The sequence below is a fragment of the Puma concolor genome, chromosome B1 (genome assembly GCF_028749965.1).
Source record: "Puma concolor isolate L17-30 chromosome B1, mPumCon1.1.hap2, whole genome shotgun sequence".
In the NCBI taxonomy this organism is placed as follows: Eukaryota; Metazoa; Chordata; class Mammalia; order Carnivora; family Felidae; genus Puma; species Puma concolor.
Window position 1 is genome coordinate 174,468,947 of NC_141670.1, and position 11,305 is coordinate 174,480,251.

Here is an 11,305-nt window from a genome sequence, read left to right on the forward strand (position 1 = left end):
TTAATTATGATCCTGGACCAGTTTTGTTTTGTTTGTTTGGTCATTTGCTTTTTAGTGGGTTTGAGTTTTAGAATTTTAATATTCCCTTCTTTAGCAATAACATAACATGGGGGCAACATGTCAGTTCTCTGGAAAATCTCTATGCGATTTGTGTAATTACTCCACTCCCTCCTTAATTTGTAATCTCAAGATCATTCAGTATTGGTCTTCCTTACATGGTATCTAGGAGTCAGTAGTTATCTATTACATAGGGATAGAATGTACCTTGTCTTACTTCATATAAAGATCAAGTAAGAAAATATACAATTTAAAAGAATTTTTTTTTTCTTCCCAGAGCCACCCACGCTGCTCTGATGAACTATCTGCACCACACTGACACCCTCAGGGGCCAGGCCACTTATTCCTATCTGAATGTTTTGAAAACTGCAAAATGCAGTGTAGTTGTCACATATTGCATAGGATCCTATACCTTTTGAGTGCTCAGCACTGTTCTAGCGCCTGAGAGGTCTGAGCGAGAAGTATGGGAGCTTTAGTGGGACTGGCCCTTTTTTAATTCAAAGTTTGCTACCTAAATGGAGTGTTTAGAGAGCTGACAGAAACCTGAACAGTACCTTTATGTTGCATCTATTTCAATTTTACCAAGGGTCCCAAGAGTATTAATAAGGAGGAGGTACTTTCCATTTCCTCGGAGCAGTGTGTACGTGGGGGTGGGAGGCTTGAGGGGAGGTTGGGAGGGTGAAGAATTACGCCAGGAGATTGTAGTCAGCATAGTCCCATAGTCCCTGGGCAGAGCAGGGAGGGGGGAGTGTTGAGAGCTGGCTCTTGTGCATTTGCTCGGCACCAGCATTCTTGGAAAGGTACCCAGAAGGCTTTATCTGCTGTTCAGAATATTGGATCTGGTTCTCTTAACCTGTCACCGACTTGTTAAAGATCCTTCTTAGAGAATTCAGTGCTCATTTCTCATTCGTGAGAGATTCACTTGCAGCAAGAATCAGATGACGTCCTTGTCTGTTAACATTCCATCAGGGACCTTGGGGATTCTTCTACTGCACCCCTCCTTAGTGAGTAACAGCATGACTGCTTTTCCCAGTCATGACTTAAACTGAAGCAATGTTATTTTTTAAAGATTACTTCCAAGGCGTAAACACATTTTCTTGCATTCTTGTGTTACTCATTTAAGGGAGAAGATAGGTAATATAAGCTTGGATTCTTATAAAAGTTAACTTTTCTGAGTACGGATTTTTAAAAAATGTATGGAAAAAATGAGGAATGGAATCACTAAATAAAGGGAATTTGTAAGTCACTAAAATGATTAATACAAAGCAAAAACCCTTTGAGTCAGAATTATATAGTTAATTTTAAAAAGTTTTTTTTACTTTATTTTGAGAAAGAGAGAGCATGAGCAGAGGAGAGGCAGATAGAGAGGGAGAGGAGAATCCCAGGCAGGCTCTACACTGTCAGCACAGAGCCCGACGGAGGGCTCGAACTCACAAACCATGAGATCTTGACCTGAGCCAAAATCAAGAGTCGGACGCTTAACTGACTGAGCCACTCAGGTGCTCTTAATTTTTAATTCAAAAGACATTTGTGAAAATTGTATAGTATATTTTTGCTATAGAGAAGAGCTAAATTTATGATTGTTAAAGAAGCAGTGTCTTTAAAGATAAGATTAGTGATTTTAGATATATGAGGAAAAGTTTAAAATGTAATATGCAGGGGCGCCTGGGTGGCGCAGTCGGTTAAGCGTCCGACTTCAGCCAGGTCACGATCTCGCGGTCCGTGAGTTCGAGCCCCGCGTCGGGCTCTGGGCTGATCGCTCAGAGCCTGGAGCCTGTTTCGGATTCTGTGTCTCCCTCTCTCTCTGCCCCTCCCCCGTCCATGCTCTGTCTCTCTCTGTCTCAAAAAATAAATAATAAAACGTTGAAAAAAAATTAAAAAATAAATAAATAAATAAATAAAATGTAATATGCAAAATAAAAATAGACTACCACTTATTTATTGAAGGCTGACTTGTATGCCGGCCACTGCACTGGGCACTTTATCTAATTTAATCCATAACACAACCTGTTGAAGTAAGTGGTAGTAACACTGTTTACAAATGAGGAAGAAAGATCTAGAGAGCTTAGTTGACACAACAATTAGCAATCAGGAATCCAGCTGGGGCCTTTTAGACTCTGAAGCCTGAACTCCTGAAATCTATGCTATTACAGCTGATGTAAATTAAAAAAAAAAACAACAATTCTTTTTTAACGTTTATTTAGTTTTGAGAGACAGAGAGAGACAGGGCACGAACAGGGCCCAATGCGGGGCCCAAACTCACAAACCGTGAGATCATGACCTGAGCCAAAGTCAGCTGCTCAACTGACTGAACCACCCAGGTCCCTCAAGCTGATGTAAATTTTTTAGAATAAGGGAACAGATGTGAGAATAGAGTTTGAGAGAGAATTTGATTGCACTGGAATCTTGTCTGTTAGTTGCTTTCATCCATGTTGCTGACACAGTGGTGGCATGTGAGTCTGTCCTCAGTCTGAGGGGGTCTGGTGTTGGGAATGGCAAGAATAAGAGTGTCTAGCTGTAAATTTGGAGAGTGGAGTGTAGATTGACTCTAGAAACATGAAAAATACAGAAGGAACCAAAAATCTTTCATAGCTACCCAGAAAACTTGAGACCCTCTTTTGATTTTAAAAGGAAAAAATAGGTTTTCTTTCTAAAATCTTTCTTTTCCCCCCTAGATTGAAACAATTGGAAAAAAGGTGTCTTCAAAGAGAATTCCATATGCGCCTTCGGGGGAAATTCCAAAGTTTAGCCTTCAGGATCCACCGAATAAGAAACCCAGAGTATAGTCATTGCCATTTTTATTTGTAAATTTTTTGGTACTTTAGGATAGCAGATATCTATCTGATATTAAATGGTAAATGAACCAAGTGTTTTTAAGGAAACAAAACTATTTTTTTAATCAAATTTATACTAGCTATATGGGAATTAGCATATCTGGTGTTATGAATCTAGAATATTTTTTACATATTTTTGTAATTTTGTTACCTCAGTGATTGGATGAGTGGTAAATAATCATGTTGGTTTTAATGGTGTCGATCTTTGTAAAATACAGATTAAACCTAAAACACTTTTTACTTTATAAAATGTCCATAGGCAGCACTTTAATATCACATGTACACTCTTCAGTTTTTCTGATCGTTGGTTTATTTACTTGTTATTAAATATATATATTTTAAACCGTGAAATTGCTGTCCTAAACACTGGGCTAAACCTGTTAACCTTTCAGAAAGTGTCCTGGAGACTTAGAGGTTTCTAGCTTAATTGGGTAAGGTGTTTCCCAAGCCATTTCTTGTCTCTCTGAACAGACAGGGAAAATTCAGTGGATAGAATGGGGCCTTGTGCTTTTTTCTTTTCTTTTCTTCCTTCCTTTCTTCCTTTCTCCTTTCCTCTCCTTTCTTTTTCTTTCTTTCTTTCTTTCTTTCTTTCTTTCTTTCTTTCTTTCTTTCTTCCCTTTTCTTTCTTTTTTGGATGTGCTTAGAACATTTTTCCTATGCTTCCATGTTACAAGTGACCCTATAAGTTTGGTTTGGGTAATGTTCCTTTGCTCCTTTTGTTTGAACGAGCTGCGTTGTTGGTTTTTTAGCCCAAGAATGTCATCACTGCTCATTTCCAATCAATCCAAATAAGACTAAAAGGCAATTTTTTTTTTAACATGAAGAAAATATCAGTATTGGTCTAGTTTATTCTTCTTCATGTCTCTTTTTTTCTCACTGATCATTATTTTTTTAGTTCAAGAGCCAAAAATATTTGTTACCTTCATTTTGCATTTTTAGTTCTATAACTCATTGAAGTTCCCCTTTTTCTTTAAATAAGAAAATCAATATAATCTCATGTATGAACTTAAAAAAGTAGATTTTACAAATTACGTATAGCATTATTCTAACGTAAGAATTTTTGTATGTTTCCATGTGCTTTTTTATTACGTGTCTTATTGACTTTGATTTTGTCTTATGCTTTATCATTATTGAAATATGCCAGATGTCCATCTGATGCTCTGCTCTGCTGAGAGTATACAAATCAAGTTAAACAGATACAAGCCTCATCCTTTAGGAATTTTGAGGTTCAGTTAGAATACAGAAACAAATACAAAGATGAGAGACATCTGTACAGATAGCAAACACATAAATAAAATATTCTGTATCAACAATTGCGTAAGTGTATTTTCTGTCATAGTACAAGTAACAAATGAGTCACGACAGTCTGACATTATAAAAATATTACTCCTGGGGCGCCTGGGTGGCTCAGTCAGTTGGCTGTCTGACTTCCGCTCAGGTTATGATCTCGTGGTTCGTGAGTTTGAGCCCCACGTCAGGCTCTGTGCTGACAGCTTGGAGCCTGGAGCCTGTATCGGATTCTGTGTCTCTCTCTCTGCCCCTCCCCTGCTCATGCTCTGCCTCTGTCTCTCTCTCTCCAAAATAAATAAATATTTAAAAAGTTAAAAAAAAAAAAGAAAAATATTGCTCCTTACTTTTTTGAGAAAAGGACATTACATCATTCTTTCAAATGATGTAAGAACGGAAGGGAATTTAGCAAATAGATCTGGTGCCTGCAAATCAAAGCTCATGGGCCAAATCTGGCCAGCCACCTATAAATAAGCTAAGAATGGTTTTTATAATTTTATATGATTATATATATTTTTTTTTATTTAAGATTTTATTTTTAAGTAATCTCTACACCTAATGCGGGGCTCAAACTCACAACCCTGAGCTCAAGACTTGCTTGCTCTTCTGACTGAGCCAGCGAGGTGCCCCTCCATGATTATATTTAAAAAGATTTTTTTAATGTTTTGAGAGAGAGAGAGAGAGAGAGAGAGAGAGAGAGAGAGAGAGAACACAAGCAGGGAAGGGGCAGAAAGAGAGAGAGGCAGAAGATCTGAAGTGGGGTCCGTGCTGACAGCAGACAGCCTGATGTGAGGCTCAAACTCACAAACTAAGAGATCGTGACCTGAGCCAAAGTCAGACACTTAACCAACTGAATCACCCGGGCGCCCCAATATGATTATATTTGAAATGGTTATGTAAGTCCCCAATTTTGCCCCTTGGCCTGAATAGCCTAAAATATTTGCTATCCAGCTCTTTAAGAAAATGTTTGCAGATAAGAGTGAAAAAACCAAAACTCCAGAAAAAGAAACACCAGAGTGATTGAACATAAAATGATTCCTTACTCCTAAGATCCTGAAGTGAAAATGAGCTTATTCATCAGACTTCAGCTCAGGTTATGATCCCACAGTTGATGGGTTTGAGCCCCACGTCGAGCTCTGTGCTGACAGCTCAGAACCTGGAGCCTACTTCAGAATCTGTGTCTCCCTCTGTCTCTGCCCTGCCCCTGCTCGCACTCTCTCTCTTAAAAAGAAATAACACTTAAAAAAAGAGTCTGTCTCTTAACCAACTGAGCCATCCAGGCACCCCACATTTGTCTTTTTATGACTGGACTATTTCACTTAGGATAATATCCTCGGATGTTTAACCAACTAAGCCACCCAGGTGCCCCTACAAAACCATTATTAAAAAGACAAAAAGCAGAGCTCTCCGTCAGCATGGTACACTGAGCACACACATCCTCTCCCTTCTTAGGACCCTATTATAGCAAGAGGGGGAAGAGGCATAATCCAATACAACAAAGGGAATAGGAAGGGGCCATCCGTGGTCAAGAGATTTAAAGAGATTTCTGGAAAGCACTGAGTAGATGGATGTGTACTGACAGAGAAGGGCTGCTTCCTGGAGTACTGGCAGAGGAGTGGGTCTATGCAGCAGAACAGCAGAAGCTCTGCCCAAAAGGATATGGGAAAAAGAGGAACACACACCTGGGGCTTAACTGAAGGTCTTTAACTTCAACAGTCAACCTTCTCGTCCAGTCTTCCCTCTATAAGCAGAATGACAGGCAGCCTGGCATTTACCCCCATGTGACGACATCTCTCAGTCCCAGGGTCAAAAACAAGCCCCCTAAAACAACCAGGAGGGGTTAGGGACAGGGTTCTTCTGTAAAGAAAATGATTAAAGTGTTGGGGAGAACTAGAGCAATGAGTATCGTCCTGCACCAGAACTAAGCCTTCCTTCTATGTTTTAAGTCCAACACCACCTTTGCCGTAAGGTAAAGCCATCAAGTCAAAAGACTATCTCAGGGCATCTGGGTGGCTCAGTCGTTAAGCATCTGACTTCGGCCCAGGTTTGTGAGCTCCAGCCCTGCTTCGAGCTCCGTGGGATTTTCTTTCTCTCTTTTTCTCCCTCTCTCTCTCTGCCCCTCGTGGGATTCTCTCTCTCTGCCTCTTGCTGACTTGCACCCTCTCTCAAAAAATAAAATAATAAAATAAAATAAAATAAGCCTAAAAAAAAAAAAAAAAAGACTGGACTTCCAGGTACCTGGGTTGAATTAAACATATGTACTATTTTCATTCTCTCCTGAAATGACAGAATGAGCCCTTACTTGAGCTTACTAAAATGGCAGTAAAGGAATGAGAAAGATATAGACAAAGACAAAGAGAGTGGGAAAGGAGGCATGGATGGATAAGAGACGTGAACCAACTCTTAGAAGGTAGAAAGCAAGGGGACGCTAAGTAACTTAAAAAGAGCAAGCAGAAACTTCAGTGCCCATATAAAAGACTGTTTCTTGGTGTAATCGTCTCCTTAGATCTCAAGAATTGGAAGCACCGGATATCACAAAAATTGGGGTTGCAGTGTGGGGCTGAAAACAGAGGACTTCTATGGAAGATGGTACATATAAGGAAGTTAGGTGCACCCAGTCTCTGTCTTACCTCATGAGAAGAAACTACCTTCCCCACCCCTCACTCTCAGGATAGTAGAGGTTTATTTTTAGGAAGAATAGAATCAGAAAATTTCAGACTTAGGGAGGGTGTCAGTGAGATGCCAGACTGGAAACAAGGGAACTAAATAAAAACCTGCACTCCCCTGTCCTGCTTGCTTTTTCTCACCTGGTTCTGAGAAGGTCAGCAGTCAGGTTTATAACCCTCAAGGAGGAGATTTGAGGATTATTACTATCTTTTTAAAGCTTAGATGGCTTTAGAGAAATAATCCTAACATTTGGGAGTCTGTCACTAAGAAATCCAGCTCACCCCCCAAACACTACAGTGAAGCTCCATCAGTTAGATGACTCCCCCGACTCCTGCTTCCCATCAGCTTTACTTTTTTTTTTAAGTTTATTTATTTTGAGAGAGAGCGAGAGAGAGAGTGAAGGAGGGGCAGAGAGTGAATCCCAAGCAGGCCCCACACCATCAGTGCAGATCTTGATGTGGGTCTCGAACTCAGGATCCATGAGATCATGACCTGAGCCAAGACCAGGAGTCTGGGCACTTAACCGACTGAACCACCCAGGTGGCCCCACCATCAGCTTTAGACTGGCTCATCACTCAGTATGCATGTACAGCCAACGATCAGCAGACATTTGAGGACAGCCTTCAAGACAAAGGGCAAAGGAATGCCTGGGTGGCTCAGTCGGTTAAGCATCCAGCTCTTGATTTAGGCTCAGGTCATGATCTCATGGTTTGTGGATTTGAGCCTTACTTTGGGCTCTGTGCTGACAGTGTGGAGGCTGCTTAGGATTCTCTTTCCTCTCTCTCTCTGCCCCTCCCTCTCTCTTTCTCTCATAAATAATAAACATTAAAAAAAAAAAAAAAAGTAGAGACTAAAACAAAGGAAATAGAGACAGTGCTCAATGTGGTGAACCACAATGTCAAAAGACTATCCACAGAGAGGAAAATAGAAGAAATCGCAGCTAGGAAACAAGAACAGGATGCTATTTTGAAAAAGGAAAAAGAAAGGAATCATCAGAGAACTCTTGGAAGTTACAACGCAGTGGCCAAAATCTTAGCAAGAGAATCATTGTCAAAGGAAATTTTCATGGAAGCCCAATGTAAAATAGAAAAATGGTATTTTTATTAACACAAATGTATGTTAAAGTGTGTGGGCTGGATCCTCAGGGACATGAAGGGCATGTGCTCACACCGCTCTCACGGCTGCTCCTGCTATTTTGCTCAACTTATATTCTGAACCCTTCTTTGTGATGTTATTCCCATTTTTCTGCCTAAGGCCACTGGTGCTCACGTTTCTGAATGTAATAATATTGATAAAACCTCTGAGGTTAGATGCTTTCAAGTAAGAGAAACTCCTATTCAAACTGGTTTAATGCATTTATTACCTCACCAAACAGGAAGTGGGTGTGGGGGTTGGCTGATTCAGTGGCTGGAAAAGGGGCTAGGACACTTGTACTGGTTGGTATCTTAAAAACCATGCGCATTTATCACTTTCATTTTCTGAAAAATGCCATTTGTGCTACACAAAGAAAAAGATCAGATATGCTGAAATGGGCATGTACTAAATTTTAACATTTGGAGACCACTGATGCATTTTGTGCTGCTCAATCGAAAATTTTTATACAGACCTCCTGTCATGTCTGTGCATATAAATGCGATTAATGCATCATTGTTTAGGAAGGTCAAAGCTCTGCCCTGGCCTTTTAAGATTCAAGCCTGTCCATTCTTGTGCAGTTGTGCAAGGCAGTATATCTCTACACACGTTAACCACACTCAAATGTCCAGCAAGATCCAGGTATTAGGTCACATGTTCTAGTCATGGTAGAATGGTCGGTTATGCAATAAGGAGTGAAGAAACAACAACCCCAGAAGCTACTATTTGTGATTCCACTTTGAAACAAACATTTCCTGCTACTCTTTCAAGTTTTGGGTTTAAGTTTAACTGGAGGGTATCCTGAGATTGCCAAGGGTAGGTGTTTTAACTTAAAAAAAAAATTTTTTTTTTTTTTATTCTGAGAGAGAGAGAGAGAGAGAGAGAGAATGAGAACAAGAGCAGAGACAGGGGAGTGAGACAGGGAGAGAGACAGAATTCCAAGCAGGCTCCACACTGTCAGTGCAGAGCTCAATGTGGGGCTCAAACCCATGAACCTTGAGATCATGATCTGAGCTGAAACCAAGAGTTGGATGCTTAACTGACTGAACCACCCAGGTGCCCCTTACAATTTTTTATAATTCACTATTATTTTGCTGTTTGTCGGGTTTTTCTTGACTACTGTGCTGCTGAGGCTGCCAAAAACCTGCAAATGTCATCCATAAGCCCCAATCCCACATTTGTATCAAAATAGTTTCATTATATCATTTGCTGTTTTTATACATAGTTCCAAATCTGGAACTGTAACATACATACGTACTAATAAAACACTATTTTAGTTATTTTATATTGAATCCTATGATAATTTCATTTGACAAAATTATTCTTCTGCTAGAATGTTTTACTATCATTCACCTATATTGTGCAAAATTAGGAAACATCCGGATTACATCATAGAATCAGGGTCTTAAAAGTAATCCAGGTTTCCTGTGAAATAACAGATTTTAAGGATGCTGGTTGCCTGAGATGCTTAAAGTTGGGTTAATTTTACACAGCAAAATTTATTAGGATCTATAAAGAAACTAAGCCAAAGTATATATGGCTTCCATGAGTTAAATTAAAATGTAACTAATTTTCAAAGTTATGCATTCCTTTTATAAACAATTCACCTATTTAAAAACTCAGAATTAGGGGCGCCTGGGTGGCGCAGTCGGTTAAGCGTCCGACTTCAGCCAGGTCACGATCTCGCGGTCCGTGAGTTCGAGCCCCGCGTCGGGCTCTGGGCTGATGGCTCGGAGCCTGGAGCCTGTTTCCGATTCTGTGTCTCCCTCTCTCTCTGCCCCTCCCCCGTTCATGCTCTGTCTCTCTCTGTCCCAAAAATAAATAAACGTTGAAAAAAAAAAATTAAAAAAAAAAAAAAAAACAAAAAAAAAACTCAGAATTAGTCTTCTACATTACATATTTCACAATATAGCCATCTAAGAACTCCTTTGCAAGAATGTAGTAGGGGCACCTGGTTGGCTCAGTTAAGCATCCAACCTCAGCTCGGGTCATGATCTCACCATTTGTGAGTTCGAGCCCTGCATCAGGCTGTGTGCTGACAGCTCAGAGCCTGGAGACTGCTTGGGATTCTGTGTCTCCCTCTCTCTCTCTGCCCCTCCCGCTTGTTCTTTCTCTCTCTCTCTCTCTCTCTCTCTCGAAAATAAATAAATAAATAAATAAAAACTTAAAAAAAAAAAAGAATGTAGTAGGAAAACAAGATTTAAGGTCAAAAGATGAGGTTGAGGGTGCCTGGCTGGCTCAGTCGGTGGAGCATGTGACTCTTGATCTCTGGGTCATGAGTTCGAGCCCCACATTGGGTGTAGAGATTACTTAAATAAACAAACTTTAAAAACAAAAAAAGATGAGGTTGAGTTTTGGTACCCAGGAAAGAAAATCCTTCATGTCATTACCATCATATACAACCAGAGTGGTGTGAAAAATAAAAGGAACAAATGGGATAGTACATGTAGATGTAGCAAACTACTGCAAAATGAGGGTTAATATTCTTTTTCTAAGGTTCTATTTCCCTGTCTTCGATAACATCATGATCTTGGTTTCAAAGAAGTCCTAAACAGGGGCACCTGGGTGGCTCAGTCGGTTAAGCATCCGACTTCAGCTCAGGTCATGATCTCGCGGTCCGTGGGTTCGAGCCCCGCATCAGGCTCTGTGCTGACAGCTCAGAGCCTGGAGCCTGTTTCAGATTTTGTGTCTCCCTCTTTCTCTGACCCTCCCCTGTTCATGCTCTCTCTCTATCTCAAAAATAAATGTATGTTAAAAAAAATTAAAAAAAAAAAACAAAAACAAAGAAGTCCTAAACAAGCAATTAAATGTAAAACTATTTTGCAGGTCTGAAGCAGTCATACCAATGTAAAGAATCAACATTCAAACTCTTAAGCCTTTCTAAATTATTGCAGTGATGCTGCAGAATTCTGTAAAGGACACATGCCAACTGTAAACAGATCGTAGTCTCAACCTGTACTCACCATTTCATCACACTATGTCATTTTTCAGAAATGAAATGCAGTCACGATGTACAGGGAACAGGCTTAAAAGCTTCTCTGAAAGTTTTTTTTAACGTTTTATTTATTTTTTAGAAAGAGAGTGAGAGAGTGAGCAAGCACGAATAGTGGAGGGGCAGAGAGAGAGAGAGAGGGACAGGATCTGAAGCAGGCTCTGGGCTGACAGCACAGAGCCTGACGTGGGGCTCAAACTCATGAACTGCAAGATCATCACCTGAGCTGAAGTTGGATGCTCAACCGACTGAACTACCCAGGCACCCCTTTTCCAGAAGTTTTTAATGTATTTTTTAATTATACTGGTAATAGTAACCCTTAAAAGATGTTTCATGA

The 11,305-nt window shown here is 40.1% G+C and overlaps 1 protein-coding gene and 1 long non-coding RNA gene across 2 annotated transcripts in view; both read left to right on the top strand.

Moving 5' to 3' along the window:
* The window catches only part of UGDH (UDP-glucose 6-dehydrogenase), a 31,761-nt gene extending 27,557 nt beyond the window's left edge, over positions 1–4,204 (top strand). Inside the window, exon 12 of the mRNA XM_025921829.2 lies at positions 2,733–4,204. Coding sequence (XP_025777614.1) covers positions 2,733–2,843 — 111 coding nt within the window. The 3' untranslated portion in view covers positions 2,844–4,204. The remainder of the gene's footprint in view (positions 1–2,732) is intronic.
* LOC147582039 (uncharacterized) lies at positions 3–2,271 on the top strand. The gene is made up of 2 exons (XR_015250509.1): positions 3–1,726; positions 1,984–2,271. It is a non-coding gene; the product is annotated as an uncharacterized LOC147582039 (long non-coding RNA).
* Positions 4,205–11,305: the final 7,101 nt, after the last annotated feature.